Genomic DNA, 24,534 nt, shown 5'->3' with positions numbered 1-24,534 from the left:
TCAGATGCATTCTATATGTACTTGGCCATACATTCTGTACACTCGTTAGATGGTCTACAACTAGGTGTGTATTCTAAAGCATCCAGTGCGAAGGTGAGAGCTGTGCACTTTCCACTGTTGTAGGAGGAGGACAGATCCATACAGAGAAAAGTAAAGCACGTTAGTGGACAAAAGCCCTCAACATCACATAATTAATAATAAACTAAGAGGGGCTCTAGAGTCATTATCTAAGGTAGTTTCCTAGCTCTTCACTATATGGCCTTAATACAGTTGTTTGAAGTCCTATCAGTGGCTTTATTTGTTAAGTGGAGGGAGAATGGTACTTTCTTTTTCTCTTTCCTTATTTGAGAGAAAGAGAAGGCAGATGGCAAGAGAATGGGCACACCAGAGCCTGTAGCCACTGCAAATGAGCACCAGACACATGTACTACCTTATGCATGTGGCTACTGGGGAATCGAACTTGGGTCCTTAGACTTCACAGGCAAGTGTCTTAACCACTAAGCTATTTCTCCAGCCAGAGAATGATGCTTTGTACATAAAATGTTGTGTGAAGGCTTAATGAATTCAAAGTGCCTACATCAGGATCTGGCATGTAACACTTTAGTGAGTTAAAAGATGACCTTTAATATAGGTCACTGGAATGACAACAAAGCAGTTTGATAGGCCATTTTCCTAGGAGGACATTGATATGATTTAGCCAAAAGATACAGTTGAGAATAACTAGGAAATATTGAACTATAATTGTTCATAAATACAGTTGAAGATTAAGCTTTTCTGATAAGAACTTGGTATGTGTATTTTCTCTCTCTTTTTTTTGTCAAGGTAGGGTCTTGCTCTAGCCCAGGTGGACGCACTATGACCAGGGCGACCTCAAACCTACGACAGTCCTACCTCTGCCTCCTCAGTGCTAGGATTAAAGGTGTGTGCCACCACACCCAGCCTGATATTTTCTCTTAATGTCAAGCACTTGGCACTTGGCTGGTGTGTGCAGTAAACATTTATGAGTGAATAGATGGATGCATTTGTACCAAAGAATATCAAATTAGTATTCTTTAGCAGAGAGAGCTGAACTTGGGTAGCAAAATAGAGATGTGTGCTGAAGAGTATGTTCCTGGTGAGGCAATCCCTTAAAGTGGAGGCAAATTAAGGGAATGTATATAAATGGAGCAGTTTTAGATTTATGATTAATTCTTCCATGAGAACCTTCTGAAAAAAACGTTTTGTGTGACCTCTTTGCTGCTGCCTTATAGCACCTGACTATTGGGAACTCTTGACAACAAAACTTAGACAAACTGGTAACAATCTAGGTTGAATTTAGGAAGCATTTAATGGAGTATATAGTCAGAAGACGGTAAGTAAAATTGGGTATTGTTTTATATAGCCCATTTAGGACCTTTAGAAAATTATTATTGATTTTTTTTTCAATTTTATTTATTTGAGAGAGAGAGAATGGGAACCCCATGGCCTGTAGCCACTATGACCAAACTTCAGATGTATGTGCCACCTTGTGCATCTGGCTTTACATGGATACCAAGGAATCAAACCTGGCTTCTTAGGCTTTGTAGGCAAGCACCTTAACTACTGAGCTATATCTCTCCAGATTGAAGTTAGTTAAAAGACTGAGATCTAGCCGGGCATGGTGGCACATGTCTTTAATCCCAGCACTTGGAAGGCAGAGGTAGGAGGATCACAGAGAATTCAAGGCCACCCTGAAACTACATAGTGAGTTTTAGGACAGCCTGAGCTAGAGTGAAACTGTCCCGGAAAACCAAAGATGATGATGATGATGATGACAATAATAATAGAGACTGAGATCTTTATGGTAATAAGTTATCAGTGATTTTCAATATAAATATTATAACATGTTGAATTATTTATTGAACTAGATAGACTTGGAGAATACTCCTGAAATAGTACATTGTCTATGAGACAGGAAGAGGATCTAAATTTTTCGGTGTGTAAGCTATATTTCATTGTTTTGTTTCATGTCTTATTTTGGGGGTTGAAAATTTAATGATCAGCTGGTGAGGTGGCTCACCAGTTTAAGGTGCTTGCTTGCAAAGCCAGCTGTACTAGGTTTGATTCCGCAGTGTCCAAGTAAAGCAAGATGCACAAATGGCACATGCATTTGTAGTTCAATTACAGTGACAAGAGACCTTGGTACTCACAAATAAATAAAAAGAACATATACTGTCCCAGCTAATATGTCAGTGCTGGTGTTTAGGTACTTCCTCCTCTTAACTCCCTCCCCCAATTTTGTCAGTACTTTTCTGGGCTAATTCTCTAAAGTCTGTATTCTTTGTATATCACCATTTTGGTCTCTGCTGTCTGAACCAGTAAGTCTACACATCTTTGTTGAGGTGCTTCGTGTATTAGGGCATGCAGTTTACAACTCTGCCTAAGTTAAACTTAGGAGTGCACAGATCTCGAGGTCAGACAGAGATGAGAGCACTGGGATTCCTAAGGTTACACCCCCCCCCCCCCCAGGGTAGGGTTTCACTCTAGCCCAGGCTGACCTGGAATTTCTTTGTAACTCCACACTGACCTTGAACTCAAATTGATCCTCCTTTCTCTGCCTCCCAAGTTCTGGATTTAAGATGTATGCCACCATGCCCCACCCCTTAAGGTCAGTCTTGAGAAAGGCCCCAGCTGTTTCCTGTTTAGGTTTTTTTGTTGTTTTGAGGTAGGGTCTTACTCTAGCTCAGGCTGACCTGGAATTCACTATATAGTCTCACGGTGTCCTCAAACTCATGATCATACTCTGTCACTGCCTCACAAGTACTGGGATTAAAGGCGTGTACCACCATGTCCGGCTCCTCTTAAGATTTTGGTTAGCTTCTTGATAACCCTAATTGGTAATGCACCCTCAGTAATTTCACTGGCAAGCAATCACTGCTTTAGGAGTTAACCGTGCCTTATGGTTAGATTATTATTATTGTTTCAAAGGACAAGCTTTGAATCAAACCTCCAATATTTTAGATCTTTTTTTTTTTCTGTAAATATGTTGTTTTTATTTGACAGAGAAAGAGGGAGGAGGAGAGAGAGAATGGGCGCTCCAGGGCCTACAGCAACTGCAAATGAACTCCAGACACGTGCGCCCCCTTGTGCACCTGGCTAACATGGGTCCTTTGGCTTTGCAGGCAAATGCCTTAACCACCAAGCAATCTCTCCAGCCCATATTATTTATTTACTTATTTGCAAGCAGAGAGAGAGAGAGGAGGGACAGAATGGTTATTCCAAGGCCTTTTGCCACTGCAAAGGAACTTCAGAAGCATGTGCCTTTTTGTGTATCTGGCTTATGTGGGTACTGGGGAATCAATCCTGGGTCCTTAGGGTTCACAGGCAAGTGCCTTAACTGCTAAGCCCTCCTCTGGCCCAAGATCTTTCTTTAATATGTGTGAGCCACTATAAACAATGGCTGTCACACAGTAGTAGTATGCATATGCTCTATCCTTTTCCTATTTGTTGCTGATCTTACCATCTTTCTGGTCTTGGTTCATGGCCAACCTGTTCCCCAAAGCCTGACTGTTCTTAGCAGGTTGACTCAGGTACTATTGTCTCTACATTCTCTGTTTAACCAATAATCATACTGCTGTTTCCACTTTTTCACATTAGACTTAAACATCTTTGGAGTATTTTTTTAATATGTTTATTTGAGAGAGAGAGCATATGGGTGTGCCAGGGCCTCCAGCCACTGCAAACGACTCCAGACACACATGCCACCTTGTGCATCTGCCTTACGTGGGTCCTGGAGAACCAAACTGAGGTCCTTTGGCTTTGTAGGCAAAGCCTTAACTGCTAAGCCATCTCTCCAGCCCTAGAGTATTTTTCCCCCTTGGTAGGGTCTCACTCTAGCCCAAGCTGACCTGTCTTCACTAAGTAGTCTCAGGCTGGCCTCAAACTCTTTGTTATCCTTCTACCTCTGCCTTCCAAATGCTAGGAGTAAAGTTGTGCCTGGCTTGGACTTAAACCTTTTTGATGCAGGATTTATGCATGTTCCGTGTTGCATCTGAGATATTTGGACAGGTTTGGAAAGCTGTCATGAAAGTTCTCTTGGGTTATTTGCAAGGCTTCTTCCTTTCCCTTTTTCACATGTCGCAGATCCTTTCCTTTGCCATTCAGTTCTCCATATACATTGGCTTAACCTACTCAACAAAACAAAAACTAGAGAGAGACCACCTCAAGAAACAAACAAACAAAAAATACCATGTCTAAGGTTTGTATAAGCTTCCCATTCTTTTTGTCTTCATCATTACTTGCTTGCCTAGAAAGCCAAATGGCCCAGGTTCAATTTCCTCAATACCTATTTAAGCCAGCTGCACAGTGGCATATGCATCTTGAGTTTGTTTACAGTAGCTAGAGGCCCTGGGCATGCACCACTCTCCCCTCCCCCCATCTCTTTGCTTGCAAATAAGTAAATACTTAAACAAAAAAAAAAAAAATAGCGGGCTGGAGGGATGGCTTAGCAGTTAAGGCCTTTGCCTGCAAAGCCAAAGGTTCCAGGTTCAATTCCCCAGGACCCACATTAGGCAGATGCACAAGGGGGGACACACGTCTGGAGTTTTCAGTGGCTGGAGGCCCTGGTGCTCCCATTCTTTATTTCTCTCCCTCTTTCTCTGTCAAATTAATTAATTAATTTAAAAAATAGCAAGATAATCAGGAGAAATTATGGTTAGAGCTATGAAGAGAGCTTAGACTTCTGAGCGCAGCTGCTGTGTCGTAGTTGGTGGTGAGGCTGAACACTACAGCAGCCCAAAAACACCACTGGGCTTCAGTGGGGCCAAGCCATCAGTGGTTCAGTAGAGCTTTCCTTTGTGCAGCAGAGTAAAGGAGCCGCTGCCTCTCCTGGTAAACCTAAGAAGACAACTACTTTCTGAAATGAAGCCATTTCTTTCTAGCCCAGGCTGACCTGGAATGCACTATGTAGTCTCAGGGTGGTCTTGAACTCATGGTGATGCTCCTACCTCTGCCTCCCGAGTGCTGGGATTAAAGGTGTGCGCCACCACACCCAACTGAAGCCATTTCTTCTTGATAAGTGGTATTGGGCCTTCCCATCTTGTTAGTGGTGAGGTCTGAGTTGACTGGTGCACAAAACGGAGTGTCAGACCAGAATCAGTGAGGACAGATAACAGGTGATTGCTTTCATAGGAATGTCAGACCAGAATCAGTGTAAATGTATAGGACAAAGTCTAGCTTTTAAAGAGAAACTGCCTCCATTTGTCAGAAGTGCCTGTTGTAAAAGCATTTGGAGAAGGGTGGACCTGTCACTAAAGATTTTTTTCATGTTTCTAAAAATTTCATGGATTTAGTTTTTACATTTTAAAGATATTTTTGTTTATCTGCTAGTGGGGAGGGGAATTAGGCATGCCAGGGCCTCTTGCCACTGCAGTGAACTCCAGATGCATATGCCACTTTGTGCATCTGGCTTTATGTGGGTATTGAGGAGCCAAACCTATGCGACCAGGCTTTATAAACAATCGCCTTTTATTTTGATATCTTCATCTTTTCCTCCTATTATGATGGTCTGGCGTAGGTAGTGTCAGACACTGTGAGGTCATGGAAATCCAGGTCATTTTGTGTCGGGAAGGGTGCATTGTAAACAGTCCTACCCTTCCTTTGGCGCTTACATACCTTTCACCAGTTCCATGGTGGACCCTGAGCCTTAGACAGTGTGATAGAGATACTTCAGTGCTTAGCACTCTTCTGTCACTTCTCAGCACTGTGGTGACTTTTGAGTCATCCTAGAGTCACCACTATCTGAAAAGAGAAGCTTCTCTAACAAAAGTAAGAGTAACATTACTATATGGGTATGAATATTAAGAGAAGTGCTTACTGCGAAGTTTGGTGAGTGTAGTATATACATTTAGCTGGACACCAGCAAGCATTAAGATTCCTAAGGCTCATAACTGCCCTGTCATAGGTATATATATATAGGTACATATTCCCTCATCAGGTATATATTCCCTCCTATGGAGCAGGCCTCCAGTCCAATTAGAGAGCTGTTGGTTTCCCCCATAACAGACTTGCCACTATTGTACCCATTCAGCCTGTAGTTCTTATATTTTAGTCTGATCCATTTGAGTTAAATTTTGGGGGGGGGTCTTCAAGGTAGGATCTCTGCCTCCTAAATGCTGGGATTAAAAGCATGTGCTACCACACCCAACTATTTTTCGGAAATTTTTTTTTTTTGGTTTTTCAAGGTAGGGTTTCACTCTAGTCCAGCCTGAATCTGTCAATGTGAGCCTTAAGTTTGTTTTCTGCCCTTGCATATAAATTTGATTATCAGCTTATCAATTTCTTCAGTTTTACAGATGTTTTTAATCCTACACTTTATGTCTTTCAGAAATAAAGAAAACTCAGCTCCATTGGAGGAAAATACCACCGGAAAAAATGAGGCAAAAAAAAGAAAGATTGCGGAAACATCTAATGTTATTACTGAGTCGTTGCCATCTGCAGAATCAGAGCCTGTTGAGATTGAGGTAGAGATTGCCGAAGGCACCATTGAGGTGGAAGATGAAGGCATCGAGACGTTAGATGAGGTGGCTTCTGCTGAGCAGTCCATAAAGTACAGACAGAGCACAGGTTCCTCTGACGACTCTGCTCTAGCGCTGTTGGCAGATATTACCAGCAAGTACCGTCAAGGTGATAGGAAAGGGCAGATTAAAGAAGATGGCTGTGCATCTGACCCCATAAGCAAACAGGTAGAAGGTATTGAAATTGTGGAACTTCAGCTGTCACATGTGAAGGACTTGTTCCATTGTGAGAAATGTAACCGTTCATTTAAATTGTTTTACCATTTTAAGGAACACATGAAATCACACTCCACTGAGAGTTTCAAGTGTGAAATATGCAATAAAAGGTATCTTCGTGAGAGTGCATGGAAACAACACCTAAATTGTTACCACCTTGAAGAAGGTGGAGTCAGTAAGAAGCAAAGAACTGGGAAAAAAATTCACATATGTCAGTACTGTGAGAAACAGTTTGATCATTTTGGACATTTTAAAGAGCATCTTCGAAAACATACAGGTAATTAGCAAGCATTTTGTTTTAAAATATATTTTTTTCTACATTCACTTGAAGTTTAAATTTTTTGCGGTTTCTACTGAATAGAGTGGTTATGCATTACCTTTGTAGTATTACTTGGTTGAACTTTTCATTTTAAATGTAAATCAGTGTCAACTTTGAAAGTGATTGTCACTGTTACACCTTGCCAACTTTTATATTTTCAAAAAAAAATGTAAAACATACTTTATAGTTTACTAATAACTATAAATTATTACGTCCTAGGTATGGTGTAACATTACTCTTCATATTTTTACATTTCTCATGTTATATGTTACTTACATAGATAAGTACATATGTAATCTCTGACATAATTGTCTTTTTTTTTTTTGCATGTATTTTGTCATCTATTTTGACCTGGTAGATAGGCACAATATGACCATTCTTTCCACCTCTGTCAATAGCAACTGTATTAGAACTGGTAAACAGTCACAGGAGCTGAGGTTTCAAGAATTTATTCTTACTCTTGTCCTGGTAGCTATCCCATGCCAGAGGGGAGAGGTCCTAGGCATGTGCCTCTGGGCCTCATAGCTCTGCATCTCCTATTAGTATTTTTTTTTCCTAGTGGATTCATCTTCCTTGCTCTTACTTCCCAAGCATTCCTTGCTAGATCTATTGGATTCATTATCCTTGCTCTTACTTCCCAAGCATTCCTTGCTAGATCTATTGGATTCATTATCCTTGCTCTTACTTCCCAAGCATTCCTTGCTAGATCTATTGGATTCATCATCCTTGCTCTTACTTCCCAAGCATTCCTTGCTAGATCTAAGCCAGACAGACACAGGGCCCGCCACCAGTAATCCCAATGTTAGATAGGCCCTAAGAAACCCTTTGGAACAAGAGTATGCAGAGAGCAGTTACTGGGAGTTGCCAAGTGTCAGGTTTCTAGACACTGGTACTCAAGTCTTCCATACATGTAGCAGATAAGGCTATTTGAAATGTAACACAGGTATGTTCTGTAGTGCTGAGAGTCTCATGTTGGAGTTTGGAGAGCTTCTAGTAACTTGCAGTACACTAGTAGATAACTGGGGAACCAGATCGATTCAAAAAAAGTTCGATATTCCTCACCATCCAAACTTTTGCTGTGAGGACTAGGGAGCTAAGTAAATACATGACATGAAAGAGTATCTTAGTTTAAATAAATAGCCGGGTGTGGTGGTGCAGGCCTTTAATCCCAGCACTCGGGAGGCAGAGGTAGGAGGATCATCACGAGTTCAAGGCCACCCTGAGACTCCATAGTGAATTCCAGGTCAGCCTGGGCTAGAGTGAGACCCTACCTCGAAAAACAAAATAAATAAATAAAAATAAAAAAGAGTATCTTCGTTTGCTTAAGGATCAATATGGAATCAAGGTACCAGGAGATGGCTCAGTTGAGAACACTTACTGCTCAAGCATGAGGGCCTGACGGGGTCTGAGCCAGCATGAGTTTGATTCTCAGCACCCTTGGCTTTTTACATCAGCTGTAAAAAGCTAGGTGTGGCCGTGCATGCTGTAACCCCAGTTCTGTGGAGAGCAGAGAGACTAGAGTTTCTGGGGTTCTCTAGTTCATTAAATAAATAAAATGAAATAGTGATAGGAGGGTATCCAACCTTCTCTTCCAGCCTCCTCGTGTGGGTGCATTAGGCAGTGCGCGTTCACACACACATACACACACACACACACACACACACACACACACACACGGAACACAGGTGCGTCTGCACAAATAGTGATAGGAAGGTATCCAACCTTCTCTTCCAGCCTCCTTGTGTGGGTGCATTAGGCAGTGAACACACACACACATACGGAACACAGGTGCATCTGCACAAATAGTGATAGGAGGGTATCCAACCTTCTCTTCCAGCCTCCTCGTGTGGTGCATTAGGCAGTGCGCACACACGCACACATACAGAACACAGGTTCATCTGCACAATGCATTTCAACACGTACACCACATACGGAACACAGGTGCATCTGCACAATGCATTTCAACAAATAGCACACTAATTTGGCTTACAAATATTAAATTTGATTTCAAATATAGATAATAATGTAATTTATATTTGGTCATCACCTATATTTATATTTTTAATCCTTTTTTGTTTTTGTTGTTTTGAGATAGGGTTTCACTCTAGCCCAGGCTGACCTGGAACTCACTATGTAATCTCAGGGTGGCCTCAAACTCACGGTGGTCCTCCTACCTCTACCTCCCAAGTGCTGGGATTAAAGATGTGCGCCACCATGCCCAGCTATTTTTGATTCTTAAAAACAGATATTCTAGATAGGTATGGTGATGCACATCTTTAATCCCAACACTGAGGAGGCAGAGGTGGGAGGATTGCTGTGAGTTTGAGGCCAGCCTGAGAATAACTGCATTGTGAATTCCAAGTCAGCCTGGGCTAAAGTGAGACTCTACCTTAAAATAATAATAATTAAAAAGAAAAATAATAATGTGAGATAACTTAGTTTGCTTGACTAGTTATAAATTTTGCAGCCATATGCCAAGATCAGTGTAACACAAGAGCAAGTTTTGTCTGTTAACTTCATTCAGCAATTAATGACAAGATGATAGTAGGTGTGTAATCACTGGCCCAGTGAACTTAGGCAGAGTATGAGTAAACAATGTTAAATTGTAAGTTAAGAGGTAATCTGCTTTTCCTGTATACAAGTGTCAGTGTGAAGATAGGAAATAATGCTGTCCCTGCCTGCCAAAGTACATAATGCACTCCACTCAGTTTTCTGTTTTACATAGTTTTTTTTTCTTTTCAGATTAATGGTTTGGTTGGTTATATGCTATTAAAATGTGCATTGTAATCTGCAGCCTGATATGCAAAGTCTAGCTATTTTCTGTCCTTCACTAATTTGGCTTCAATTTGGAAAATGGTAATGGTAATGCTATCCTGCCAGGCCGTGTGCCTCAAAGAAATGAGTCGTGTTAGGTGAAGCATGCTGGCACCATCAAAGTGTGACTGACTAAATGCTAGTAGTAGTAAGCAGAATCCTCTAGAAGCACATCTCTGCACTTCTTGTTTATGATGAATGTAGGGAATTTTACCCAATAATGATGACTTTCAGAGAAAAGAAGGTAGCCTGGAAACAGGTTTCCAAGAAAAAGTGAAACAACTCAGTCACACACGAGTTAGTGGTAGCAGGGTGTACCCTAGTAGGAGTGCATGACCGGAAGGTTCGCTGGCCACGTGGCGGGCAACCAGCAAGTCGTCTAAAGATGAGAGAGGAGGGGGAGCAAGAGCTGGGGCTGAGACAGCAGGCGTTTTCACAAGTCCTCAAATGAGTTTGCATTTCATCTTGAATACCTAGATCATTTTTATATGTGTAATTACTTGATAACACAAACCACTCAGGCAGATTTTAAATTTGCCTTCTTACAACCTGTGTGCTTGTTTATTTATTTATTTATTGAGGTAGGGTCTTACGCTAGCCTAGGCTGACCTGAAAGTCACTATGTATCTCAGGTTGGCCTCAAATTCATAGTATTTCTGAATGCTTGCATTAAAAGTGTGTGTCACCATGCCTGGCAAAAAAAGACAGAGAAGATGGCTACACCAGGACCTTTAGCCACTGCAGACGAACTCCAGACATGTGTGCCACACTGTGCTGCTTATGTGGGTCCTGGGAATCGAACTCCAGCTTTCCAGGAAAGTGCCTTAACAGCTGAGCTGTCTCTACAGCCCCACATCCTGTGCAACTACAGAATAAACACACAGGGCTGAAGTTCTTTGTCTTTGCTCTCAAAATGATGTGATAACTTAGGTAACATAATTAGCTCAAGTAGTCATAAATTCTAGAACCTAACACACAAGCAAGCTTAACTTTGTCCTCCAAGTATATATATGTGAGTTACTTGATGAGATTTCTTTGTGTACAGTCTTCTGGTCTGTACAGGTATGTGCCACCATTGTCAGCCTTTTCTAAAAATGAGATATTTATGAATGTTTGAACTTTATGACTATGTAATATTTTAATTTGTGAGTATACTGTAATTTTGTCTATTAATAAATGCTAGACTTTTGTTAGACTTGCTATTGCCATCCGTGCTGTAGCAAGCATCCTTTTATTTTTACCTTTATAGACATATCCAATTAATTTTTTTAGCAGAATTGCAAAGTCAAATAGTCATATGCATTTTAATTCTTGGCAAATATTAATTAGCTTTTTGATTTTGGTTTTTCGAGGTAGGGTCTCACTGTAGCCCAGGCTGACCTGGAATTCACTATGGAGTCTCAGGGTGGCCTCGAACTCATGGCAATCCTCCCACCTCTGCCTCCCGAGTGCTGGGATTAAAGGCGTGCACCACCACGCCCGGCTAGCTTTTTAAAAAGATCTTCATGCGCTGGAGAGGTGGTTTAGTGGTTAAGGCACATGTCTGTGAAGGATCCATGTTCAATTCTCCAGGTCCCACATAAGCCAAATGCACATGGTGGTGCATGTGTCTGGAGTTCATTTGCAGAAAGAATTGGTGCTGCACCCAATTCTTTATCTCTCTGACTCTGATAAATAAATAAAAACAAATTTTTAAAAAAGGTGTTTCATAGCCAGGTATGGTGGGTGCATGCCTTTAATCCCAGCACAGACAAAAAAGAGGCTTTCATAATTTGTTTATAGATTTCATAGATAATGAAAAGTTACATACTAATAAAATTACAAAACTTAACCACTTCATTTAGAAACAAATGTATCCTAGTGTTTCTGAAACCAAAAGGGAGTTTATTTAATTCCAAATAGTTAAATATCCTGATTTTTTTAAATTATATGAAAACTAGTTCAGCTGCATGTGGTCGCACAGGACTTCAATCCCAGCATTTAAGAAGGCTGAATGGAAGAGCACTGTGAGCTCATTGCCACCTGGAGCTACAGAGTGAGTTCCAGGTCAGCTTGGGCAAGAGTGAGACCCTACCTCAAAACCAAAACACTGCCGGGCGTGGTGGCACATGTCTTTAATCCCAGCATTTGGGAGGCAGAGGTAGGAGGATCGCCATGAGTTCAAGGCCACCCTGAGACTACAGAGTGAATTCCGGGTCAGCCTGGACTAGAGTGAGACCCTTCCTCGAAAAACCAAAAAAAAAAAAAAAAGAAGAAGAAGAAAGAAAACAGCTGTTTTATTATGTAGTCTGTCTGCTTAATTATTTGGGTCTCACAGAGGACCTTATCATTATTAGTATTTTGCCTCTGAATTCTTAGTAGTGCTCTCTATAAATATTGTCTTATCCTTAAATTCTCTTTTATCCAGGCTGTTCCCATTTATTGCCAGATTTCTGGTTTCTGTATCTTAATGGAACCTCATTATACTCATAAATACCCTTTCTTGTGTTCTGAGCACATTTCCTTGCTTAATGGGACCCTGCTTGTATGTGGGGTTTTTTTAAACCCACAGCCCTCCACCCTCCCTCTCATCCTGGAATCAGTATAATAGAAATCACTCATTAGTTACTGAAGAATTCTGGAGACAGTTCATATTAGACTTTGAATTAGCAATTTTGTGTACCTATTTATCTTTTTTGTTTATTTTTGTTGTTTTGTTTTTCAAGGTAGGGTCTTTGCTCTAGTCCAGGCTGACCAGGAATTAGTCTCAGGCTGGCCTAAAGACTCACAGCATTTTCCCTACTCCACCTCCCAAGTGCTAGGAGTGGAACACAGGTTGTTAGACTTTGCAGGCAACTGCTGAGCCATCCCTCCAGCCCCTGACTTACTTTTTCTAGTTGCTTCTCCATCTGCACACACTTTACTTTAGCAGAAGACATACCCTTCTTTCTACTCACATCTCAAGTAGCTTTCTTCTGTTTTTGAAAAACCAAGCTTGAATCCATGCCTGTCTCAAGACAGGACCCTGTCTCGTTTGTTGTTTGTTTGTTTGTTTTTTCTGCTGGCTTGAAGTCTCCACCCTAACCCCATGGCTCTAGGGGTTTGGCCCAGGGCCCTGCAAGTGCTAGGTAGAGCACTCTATTGCTGAGCAACACCCCTAAGCCCTTGATTCTCTGTGCTGTTTTCACCAACATGCTTCTCACTGTTCACCCTCCCAGGTAAGCTGACTTCTGACCCTATACCACAGGCACTGTAACTTCCTTCCGCATTGTTTTCTTCTACTTGGCAGTTCCATTTGTATTTCTGCTGTCAGCTCATCTACCTGCTCTTTTCACTTGGTGTTTCACTGGATTCTGTCCTTGATTTTGGTATCGTGCAACATAAGGCATTTTATATGCCTTGGAAGTTTTATTATCATTGAAAATGACCCTTATTCTAATATCTATATATTTGGCTACAGAATTATTTACTGAATATCCTCATTGTACTCTGAATACCTAAACTAAAACTTGGGATGTTTCCCAGGACACCCACTACAAGAATAATTTGGACTCCCTAAATCCTAGGTTCTTTCTCTCCCCCCCCCCCCTTTCTCTCTCTCTCTCGTTCTTTCAAAGTAGGGTCTCACTCTGGTCCAGGCTGGCCTGGAATTCACTGTGTAGTCCCAAGGTGGCCTCGAACTCAAGGTGATCCTCCTACCACTGCTTCCCAATTGCTGGGATTAAAGGCGTGCACCCTCCCCCCACCCACCCACCCAGCTCTGGGTTTTTGATTTTAGTTGGAATTCTAAGACAAGTCTAGCAGCTAATTGATCCCTCCTTCCTTTACTCTTCATATACCATGACATTTTATACTTCTGTGCCTCTAGCTAAAGTCAGCCTCTTTCTGCCTTTTCTCATTCTATTCCAGGCAGAATTGTTCTTTCTTATCTGCCTGCAACCTTTTGTCCCTCACCTCTCTTGTGACAGGTCTCCAGTGCTTTGCATTTATTGTTACGCATTTCCCTTTCTTGCCCTAGCCTTTGATAGGGAGATTTCTAAAAGTTCAGCTTCTTCATCTTTTTAATGTTTATTTTGTTGTGGAGATGCAAGAAGATAGATGTATAAAGTGCCTCTTAAGTACAGCAGTTGCCTAGGATGGCTTCAGACTCAGCATATTTTTGCCTCAGCTGCACTTCCATGCTGAGCTCACTTGTCTTTTTATCCTCATCGCCTAACATGTGCTCTGGTACTTGGTTAAGTGTGTAAAAACATGAGATGTTTACAGAAAGGTTAGTGATGCATTTCTCTAAAATAGAGGGGTTTGTTGTTTTTGTTTCGAGGCAGTGTCTCACTGTAGCCTGGGCAGGCCTTGGAGCTCAGGGTGCTTCTCCTACCTAAACCTCCCAAGTACTGGCATTAAACGCAGGAGCCACCAATCCCAGCCTGGCCATGATTTTGACCTAAGGGAAATGCACAGTTTTACAGTGAAATGTGACAGTTGGGGCTGACTGTATCACTCAGCTGTAGGCCATGTGAATAAGCATGCACAGTACCCGTATTTCCAAGCCCAGAACTGAAGAGGAGGGGGTAAGAAGAAAGCTAGACCTCCCAGCCCCTACCCTGTATAACAGTACTCTTTAACTCCCTTTCTAAAATACTCGGAATAGGTTTTTAATAGGACCACACTAGCACCATGTTTTGCAATTTGCTGTTTGGTTTTTCAAGGTAGGGTTTCGCTCTAGCTCCATGTGGCCTTGAACTCACAGTGATCCTACCTCTGCCTCCTGATTGCTGGGATTAAAGGCATGTGCCACCACTCCTGGCTTTGCTTTTTTACTGAGAACATAACTCGAGTACCTTTTTATGTTAGTGTGGTGGTTTGAATTGGAGGTTCCTTATAAATTCATGCTTGGCCTCCAGCTGATGGCAATTTTGGAAGTGGCTTGCTGTAGGAGGTGTGTTGTAAAGGAGAGCTTAGAGCCAGCTTTCCTTTGCCAGCATTCAGCCTACCCAGCTGTTTCCTCCCTGCTGTGATAGAGGTGTTGTCTGGCCTCTGTTCAAGCTCTGCTTTCTGGTGCCATCACAAAGCTTCCTCTTAAGACTGTAAGCCAAAATAAACTTTTCCTTCCGTCAGTGCTTTTGGTCAGATGTTTTGGTCCCAGCAACAGAAAGGTAATTGCAGCAATTAGTATACTAGTTAGTTTTCTCATTGCTGTGACAAAAATAAGCAAAGGATTTATTTTGGCTCAGTTTGACTAGATAAAATCCATTGTGACAGGGAAGGCCGCAGGAATGTGGGTTCATTTGCAGGGGCAAGAGGCCCTTGAAAGGGAAGTCAGGCATGGTTGCATGTGCCTTTAGTCCCAGCACTTGGGAGGCAGAGGTAGGAGGATTGCTGTGAGTTCAGGGCCATCCTGGAGCTACAGAGTGCCAGGTCAGCCTGGGCTGAAGTAAAACCCTACATTGAAAAAGAAAAAAGCTGGAGGTTGGGGGAGGACAGTACATGCCTGTAATCCAAGCAGAGGTGAGATAGGAGAATCACCACAAGTTGAGGCTAGCCTGGCCTATACAGTTCCAGGCCAGTTGGCCACACTATGTAGTAAGACCTTTTTTGAAAGCACACACACCTGCACAAAAGAAAAGAGAATACTGTGTTGTTAAACATAAAGGGGTTGGAGTTGTAGCTCAGAAATGGAGCACTTGCCTAACGTGAAGCCTGTATGGTTCAATCCCCAGCCACATGAAAGAAAATTACCAGAGGAAAGACATAATAAACTCAAATAAATTTGTCTTACTGATTTTCTTAATTTGTCAATGTATTTTTATTCTCATAGGTGAAAAACCTTTTGAATGTTCAAACTGTCATGAACGATTTGCTAGAAATAGCACTCTCAAATGTCACCTCACTGCATGCCAGACTGGAGTGGGTGCAAAAAAGGGAAGGAAGAAGCTTTATGAGTGTCAGGTATGTGTGTTTTGTTCTTGCCAAAGGAATTTAGTTGCAGTCACTAGAAGAGCAGAGTAAAGAATTCCTGATTTACCAAGGTTCGGCTTAATTTTCAGGCTTGTCAATGGTACAGAAGCGTTCAATAGAAATCATTTGCATTCTGAATTTTCATCTTTTCCTGAATAGTTACAATTCTATCTTGTAATACTAAGCAGCAGTAGCATCAGCAAGCCCTGGCTTCCAGTCAGCCTTGTGATCACAAGGGTGAACAGCTTTGCTAAGCTATGCTGTCCAAGAGGTTAGGTGTATGCAGTGCATTTCTGACTTACAACATTACAATGGGTGTATCAGGATGCCATTCCATTGTAAGTCAAGTAGCATCAGAATCTCAAGTAAAGATATAGAGCCTTGGAAAGACAAGTAAGGAATAACATTGTGTTGGGGGGGAGGGCAAGTTAGAATAGTTCTTTTACTCAACCCTGGATGACAGTGATGTCAACAAATACTGTATTTCAAATTACAGTTACTTTTTTTCTTAAGAACCACAGTTTTCCTTAACTGTAGAGCAATGGGTAGAATTCGGAAGAGGGACAGGAAAAGCAAACAAGCTGTAACTGTGTCTTCATCCATTTGTATGTTTTTATACCAAATTATGTCTAAGTCTTGTAAGAGAAATTACAAGGCTGTTACTTTATGTTTGGTACTTCACTAGGGCAATATTGAAATGTTTACCAGAATGCAATTTTTCATGTGTGATTTTTAATGATCAAATAGAAACAATATGAAGTAGCTTGCACTAGATACTATGAATACCATATTCATAACATTTTCATGAGACTCCCAGCTTATCAAAGTCAATTTGTTTTTTTGGTTTTTGTTTTTTGGGTTTTTTGTTTTGTTTTGTTTTGTTTTGTTTTGTTTTGTTTTGTTTTGTTTTTTGGCAGTACTGGAAATCAAACCCAGAGCTTCATTCATACCAGGCAGATACTTTTTTGACTAAGCTATACCTTCAGCTTTTATCAGTGTTTTCTTGCCTTGCTTCCTTCATTTCTTTTATTTTTATTTTTTATTATGATGGTGCTGTGGATGGGATTGAGTGCCTTGTGCATGCTAGGCCATTACTCTACCAATGAGCTAAACTCTGGCCCTTAGTATGTTATTCTTTTTCAGAAAATAAATAAATGTAGCCAGATTTCCTCAAGTAAGTAGTAAATATTGTTGACATTTATTTGATTATTTCAGGTCTGTAACAGTGTGTTTAACAGCTGGGACCAGTTCAAAGATCACTTGGTAATACACACTGGAGATAAACCCAACCATTGTACTCTTTGTGACTTGTGGTTTATGCAAGGAAATGAACTAAGGAGGCATCTTAGTGACGCTCACAATATTTCAGAGCGTCTGGTGACTGAAGAAGTCCTTTCGGTAGAAACGCGTGTGCAGACAGAGCCAGTGACGTCGATGACTATCATAGAACAGGTTGGGAAGGTGCACGTGTTACCATTGCTACAGGTCCAGGTGGACTCAGCACAAGTGACTGTAGAACAAGTTCATCCAGATCTGCTCCAGGACAGCCAAGTACGCCACTCACATACGAATGAGCTTCCAGAGCAGGTCCAAGTGAGTTATCTCGAAGTGGGTCGAATTCAGACTGAAGAAGGCACTGAAGTACGTGTGGAGGAGCTGCATGTTGAACGGGTAAATCAGATGCCTGTTGAAGTACAAACTGAGCTTCTAGAAGCAGACCTGGATCACATGACCCCTGAAATCATGGCCCAAGAGGAGAGAGAGCCTAGCCAGACAGATGCTGCTGAGGCTGCCACAGATGATCAAGAAGGTGCTGAGAGATTGGAGACCAAACAAAGAATATATTCCCAAGCTGAGAAAGCAGAGAAAGACAGAACAGCTATGCCAGTTTTAGAATGAAGTAGCAGGAATATATTTTTAAATTTACATTTTGCTGTGTGACTTGTCCTTGAGCTAACAGATAAGTGGACCAAAGTTGAACTATTTCTTGTTGTGCTAAACTGTTTTTACTGAAACTGATGCCCCTCTTTCCATTTAATGCCACAGAATGGGGCTATTTCTCGTAACAAATGGAAGCTTCAAGAAGTATATTTCTGGTAACTTAAATGGATTATATTCTTACTATATAGTTGGGTACGAATGTATCTATTTTCATTGTGAGTAAGGGTCTCCCTTTTCTCTTCCCCAGGTCCTGTCTGTCCTCAGATTCTTTCCATATTATAAAATCAAACATTAAAATCATTAGAATACAAGCTTATGTATTCTAATGCATGTTAGACAATTGAATATGAAACAAGGCTGCATGAAGAAAAGTGCATTGTTACTGTGCAGTTAAATTTTGGGTCTGGCTTTCTTTTGAACAACATTCGTGTCTACCCATTCCTCACAGATACTGTCTGCAACAAACAGGGTGGTGGTGGCAAAATTTCCAGAATGTTTTAAAAGAAAAAAAAAAACACCCATGTGCCTTTTCAAAGCCAATTAAGCTTCTATAAAACATCTCTGGTTCTTTCAAAGTTTGTGTTGTAAGGAACAATGTAAACAATGCTATTTTTTTCCTATTTTATAATGACTACCAATTTCTCATTTAAGTTACGTTGAAATTTTTCATTTAATGGCAGCTAAAGGGCCATTTTCAATTGGGAAAATTCATTTACATCTGTGGTAAACATTATTTTGATAAGAAGTTGCACTAGTATTTTACCACCAGATGAAACAAAAAAGATGAGTGTCATTTAAAATTAATGTATTTAAAATAAAGTACAGAGAAAAACATGTATATAATATATCAGGCTTTGTTTTGAATGGACTCTTTTTTTTTTCCCCATCCTTAATATTAAAAGATCTTGTGCTATAATTTTTAAAGCCATACAAATAAGAGTGCTAAACTGTGGATTTAAAAGTAGGTGTGTAAATATTTTTAATCAGTATTATTTGGAAAATAAAATATAACCGCATACAATCAATATGCTATTTTCTTTACCTGTTAAATATTGGTAGATATTTTACATTTTTAAAGTAAATTTTAAAGTTATGTGTTCATGGCTCATTTTTTTTAATTGCCAGTGTGAAACTTGGTATGTATTGGAGTTATTTTATTTATTTTTGCATCTGTATTAACATGATTCATTTGTGAATTTCAAAAAATTGCTTAATACACCTCTTACTCTTAAAAAGTAACTCATCAAAGGGACGTTGTTCATATGTTTTGTGGTGCTTCCATGGTGAACACAACAGCAAGTGGAGTACTTGGAGCAGAGCCTGTTTCTTTTAAACAAGTGCCTTCTCCACTTATATCACACTTAAAAAGTCAGTTCATTTCTTGCATAAACTGTAACTAACATCTTTTGGTACGTCTGATATTAATCAGTATCACATCTCATAATACACTTGGAAGTTGGTTAAGACACATCAAGGAATAAAAAGGGGCTGGGAAAAGTAGAAGGTTGTGGGGCTGGAAAAGTGGTTTAGTGATTAAGGTGTTTGCCTGCAAAGCCAAAAGGACCTAAATTCGATTCCCCAGGACCCACATAAGCCAGATGTACAAGGGGGCACGTGTGTCTGGAGTTCGTTTGCAGTGGCTAGAAACCACTCTGCCTTTCTCTGCTTCTTTCTCAAATAGAATAAGTAAATTTAAATTATATATATATATATATCGTTTGTTTGTTTGTTTTTTTAAGGCAAGGTCTCAGGCTGACCTGGAAGTCACTGTATAGTCTCAGAGTGGCCTCGAACTCATGGCGCTCCTCCTACCTCTGCTTCCCCAGTGCTGGGATTAAAGGTGTGCACCACCATACCTGGATGTAGATTTTCTTTTAATCATTGCAGATAGTGACCTCAGACATGTAAAATGCCAGCTAGTATCTAATGAATTTTGAATATTCTTTTAATTTTTATTTATTGTGAAAGGAGAGAATGGGCGTGCCAGGACCTCCAGCCACATGTGCCACTTTCTGCATCTGGCTTATGTGGGTCCTGAGGAATTGAACCTGTCCTTTGGTTTTGTAGGCAAGCACCTTAAGCACTAACCCATCCCTTCAGCCCTCTAATGAATTTTGAGTGCTGAAAATATTCTCACTCATGCCTAGGCTGATCTGATACTTTCTCTAGTCCCAGGCTGTCTTCGAACTCTGATCTTCCTATGCCTTTGGAGTGCTGGGATTAAGGGCATGTGCCACCATGCCCAGCCTAGGTTCTTTTATAAATATTCTTATTTAAGGAGGGGGGAGGAGGATGGGTGTGCCAGGACCTCTCACTACCTCAAAACAAACCCCAGAGGGATGCACTACTATGTGCATTTTGCTTAATGTGGTTATTGGGGAATTGAACCCTGACCTTCAGGCTTTTGCAAGCAAGTGCTTTAACCAGTGAACCATCTCCCCAGCACCTTAAAAAGGTTCTTGTAGGGTCCCTGACAATATCTCTGTTTGTCTGTGCTTGCAAATAAAATATTTTTATATAAAAAATTTGGAGTAAAGAACAAAAAGGTTTTGATAAATACCGTTTTCAAAGTGATTCAGGGGGTGAGGAGATCGTTCAGTGGATAAAGCTAAGTGTTTGCTGCTTGATCATGAGGGCTAGTTTGTATCCCCAGGCCCCATGGTAAGGCTTCCAGAACTCCAGCCCTGTGATGGGAGGTAGAGCCTGGAGGGCTTCAAGATGCTCATGTCCTTAAAAAGGAGGTGGAAGGTGAGTACCAACATCCAGAAAGTTGTCTTAACCAGAAAATGAGAGAATCCTAGAGGTGTTCTGACCACACCAGGGCTCCAATTCCTCAGTCACAGGATAAAAGGATCACATTTCAGTTATCCATCCTCTTCAGACTAAAAATCTACCATTGTTGGGAACTTCATTGCATTTATTATCCCAACAGCTCCTCTTACAGGTGAGGGAACTGAAACGAAAAGCAGCCTGAATCAAGACTCATACAACTATAGCAAGATGAAATTCTGACTCAGAATTCTGAACTTTTAGCCATTAACAATATCAAAGCAAAGCACAAATTTCTCTTACATTAAAATCACATGGGGGCTTAGTGGTTAAGGCCTGTGAAGCCTAAGGATCCAGGTTCAATTCTCTAAGCCCCATGTAAGCCAGCTGCACAAGGTGGCACATGTGTCTGGAGTTCATTTGCAGTGGCTGGAGGCTCTGGGGTGCCCATTGTCTCTCCCTCTCTGTGTCTCAAATAAAAATTTTAAAAGTCATCTAGGCTGGAAGCCTAGTGTGGTACACACCTTTAATCCCAGCACTCTAGAGGCTGCTTTGGCATATTGCCACGAGTTTGAGGCCACCCTGGGGCTACAGAGTTGAGTTCTAGGTAAACCTGGGTTAGAATTAAGACCTTGCCTCACAAAAAGTCACCTGGGGCTGGAGAGATGTCTTAGTGGTTAAGGCACTTGCCTGCAAAGCTAAAGGACCCACATAAATTCCCCAGGACCCACATAAGCCAGATGCTTCTGTAGTTTGCAACAGCTGGAGGCCTTGGCGTACCCATTCTCCCTCCCTCTCTCAAGTAACTTAAAAAAAAAAGACATCCATGTTATACAAACTAACAAAAGGGACTTAAAACTCAAGTTTTTATTTTTTTGGGGGGGGGGGGGTCAGGGTCTCAGCTGTCTCCCAGGCTGACCTGGAACTCTAGTCACGCTGTATTTGAACTCACCCTACCTCAGCATGGTATTTAATCTATGCTAGGATTCAAGGTGAGTGCCACCACGCCCAGCTCTCAAGTTAACAGATTATGAGTTTGGGGCTTTCTCTCCTTTTTTGAGTTGTTTTTTGTTTTTTAAAGACAAGGTCTTTGTAGTCCCAGACCCTGGCACACCCATTCTCTCCCTCTTTCTCTGTTTCTCTCAAATAAATAAAAATAATCACCTGGGCTGGAGACCTGGCTCAGCAGTTTAAAGGTGCTTGCTTGCAAAGTCTAATGGCCTGGGTCTGATTACCCAATACACATATAGAAGCCAGATACATAAAGTGGCACGTGCATCTGGATTTTGCAGGCCCCAGCGCTCCCATAATATATTCTCTCTCTCTCCCTCCCTCCCTCCCCTCCTCCCTCTCTCCCTCCCTCCCTCTCTCTCTCTCCCTCCCTCCCTCCCTTCCTCTCTCTCTCTCATAAAAAAAATATTTTCAAAAAACCACTTGGTGATGAAGCATTGACTTCCTCTCAGCCAATACAGAGGAGCAGGAGTTAGAAAACTAAGTCTCCCTTAGCTTCTCAATAATCATGGAACTTCCTAACATTTTCATAAATTCCTTTAAAAAAATTTTGTGGCATTAAAATATTTTTCCTACACACATATGTATTGTCGAAAACTGAAAATATGTGGAGGTATTAAGTCCTTTTAAAGTTTTTGTTTATTTTTATTTATTTGAAAGCGACAGACAGAAAGAGGCAGATAGAGAGACATAGGCGTGCCAGGGCCTCCACCACTGCAAACGAACTCCAGACGTGTGCTCCCCCTTGTGCATCTGGCTAACGTGGGTCCTGGAGAATCAAGCCTTGAGCCGGATCCTTAGGCTTCACAGGCAAGCGCTTAACCGGTAAGCCATCTCTCCAGCTCTATTAAGTCCTTTTAAATCATGTCAGGTAATGAAACACATTTTCTAGTATTTCCTTTTAGCCATATGTATCATACTTGTACTTCAAACTAAAAGTTTGAAACTTTTGTTTTCACTTCAATGTAGAAAGTATTTCCTCGTACTATGCAAATCAAGATTTTTTTTTTTTTTTCCTGAGGTAGCGTCTCAATCTAGCCCAGGCTGACCTGGAATTCACTCTGTAGTCACGGGGTGGCTTGAACTCACAGCAATCCTACCTCTGACTCCTGAGTGCTGGGATTAAAGGTGTGTGCCCCCAACCCCGAAAGGTCAAGATATTTTTAATTTATTGTTTTGGTTTTCAACGTAGGGTCTCATTCTAGTCCAGCATGTGCCACCATGCCTGGATGCAAATCAAGATATTTTTCAAGGTGAACACGGTGGTACATATTTGTAATAACTGCTCCCGGGGCAGGAGGACTGACGCAAGCTCAAGGTCAACCTGTACTACATAGCAAGGCTTGGTCTTTATAAAAACTTTTTTTAAATACCTCTCTATAGTGTTACATTCTAGTCAACCTATTGCTGATTGGATTTTGGTTTTTCGAGGTAGGGTCTCATTCTGGCCCAGGCTGACCTGGAATTCACTATGTAGTCTCAGAGTGGCCTCAAACTCACAGCAATCCTCCTAACCTTTGCCTCTGAGTGCTGGGATTAAAGGCATGCACCACACCCAGCTTTGAATGGATTTTTGTAGAAAAAAAAAAAAAAAGTAGCACTTTCTCAAATGAAAGGAATTGAATGTGGCTCAATCTTCTATGGCTGGCAGGATTCCTAAGGCCCGAGGGGAAGGCAGGCAGGCAGGAAGGAAGAGTTGTGATGGATAGAAATTCTAGCAGCAGCCCAGAGGACTGGTGTGGGAGGGGTCCTGGCAATGGGCTTTAGGAGAAGTGATTTTCGATAAATACGGTTGTTTTCCTTGCTCTGTGAGGATGTGAGGTGAGGGCCTTTACTACTAAGACTTCATGTCAGGTTGGGGGTTTGGGGTTCTAGGTTTCTGAACAATTTTCCTATTAAATTTTATCCCATTCACTGCCTTTACCCTGTATTTTATATTATTTTAGCACATAGACAAAATTTTTATTTAAAAACTGTACAAAGAATTAAGTTTCACAGTAGCTAGGAACTGGAACTAACCGCTTTTGTTTGTTTGTTTGTTTTATTTTTGTTTTAAGAAAATCCTATTGGGGCTGGGGAGATAACTGAGTGGTTAGGAGTGCTTGTTGAACACACAGGAGGATCTGAGTTTAACCATGTAAAAGTCAGGCATGGCCACACCCACTTGTCACTCTAGTGCTGAGGGGCCCAGAGACATGAAGATTGCTGGGGCTTTGGGGCCAACCAGTCCAACTGAGAAACAGCAGCTCCAGGCTCAGTGAGAGACTCTGTCTCATGGAAGTAAAGTAGAAACATGACAGGACACTTGATGTCTCCCTTTGGCCTCTGCATACATGAGCAGGGGTTACACATTCTCTGCACATACATGTACATACACCACAACACACACATCAAAACAAGCTGGGTGCTATGGCACAGGCCTTTTATCCCAGCTCTTGGGAGGCAGAGGTAGGAGGATTGCCATGAGTTCAAGGCCACTCTGAGACTACCAAGTGACTTCCAGGTCACCCTGGGCTAGAGTGAGACCCTACCTCAAAAAAAAAAAAAAAAAAAAAAAGATAAAGCCAGGCATGGTGGCGCACACACCTTTAATCCCAGCACCCTGGAGGCAGAGGTAGGAGGATTACCGTGAGTTCGAGGCCACCCTGAGACTCCATAGTGAATTCCAGGTCAGCCTGGGCTGGAGTGAGACCCTACCTCGAAAAACCAAAAAAGAAAAAAAAAATCACCAAAATAAATAAATATTTAAAAAAATGAAAACAAACAAAGACTGTAGCTTCTGTTGAAATAAATAGAAAAAAAGAAAGAAAGAAATGGCCGGAGAGATGGCTTAGTAGATAAGGTACTTGCCTGCAAAGCCTAAGGACCCAGGTTCAATTTCCATGTAAGCCAGATGCCCAAGGTGACGCATGCATCTGGAATTTATTTGTAGTGGCTAGAGGCCCTGGTGTGCCCATTCTGTCCATATATACTTGCCTCTTTCTCTCTCACTCTCAA

At 41.4% G+C, this 24,534-nt stretch overlaps 1 protein-coding gene across 4 annotated transcripts in view; it reads left to right on the top strand.

The window, feature by feature from the left end:
• The window catches only part of Znf131 (zinc finger protein 131), a 28,255-nt gene extending 9,919 nt beyond the window's left edge, over positions 1-18,336 (top strand). For 3 of the 4 annotated variants that reach the window (XM_045139061.1, XM_045139062.1, XM_045139060.1), the window contains 3 exons: positions 6,344-7,026; positions 15,677-15,807; positions 17,032-18,336. In XM_045139061.1, coding sequence (XP_044994996.1) covers positions 6,344-7,026; positions 15,677-15,807; positions 17,032-17,715 — 1,498 coding nt within the window. In that variant the 3' untranslated portion in view covers positions 17,716-18,336. The remainder of the gene's footprint in view (positions 1-6,343; positions 7,027-15,676; positions 15,808-17,031) is intronic. The other variant, XM_004673175.2, reaches the window with a different exon arrangement.
• The last annotated feature ends 6,198 nt before the right edge of the window (positions 18,337-24,534 follow it).

This window comes from Jaculus jaculus, chromosome 20 (genome assembly GCF_020740685.1).
Source record: "Jaculus jaculus isolate mJacJac1 chromosome 20, mJacJac1.mat.Y.cur, whole genome shotgun sequence".
Classification (NCBI taxonomy): domain Eukaryota; kingdom Metazoa; phylum Chordata; class Mammalia; order Rodentia; family Dipodidae; genus Jaculus; species Jaculus jaculus.
Note: the sequence above shows the minus strand (reverse complement) of the source record. Positions and strands in the feature narration are given on the sequence as shown.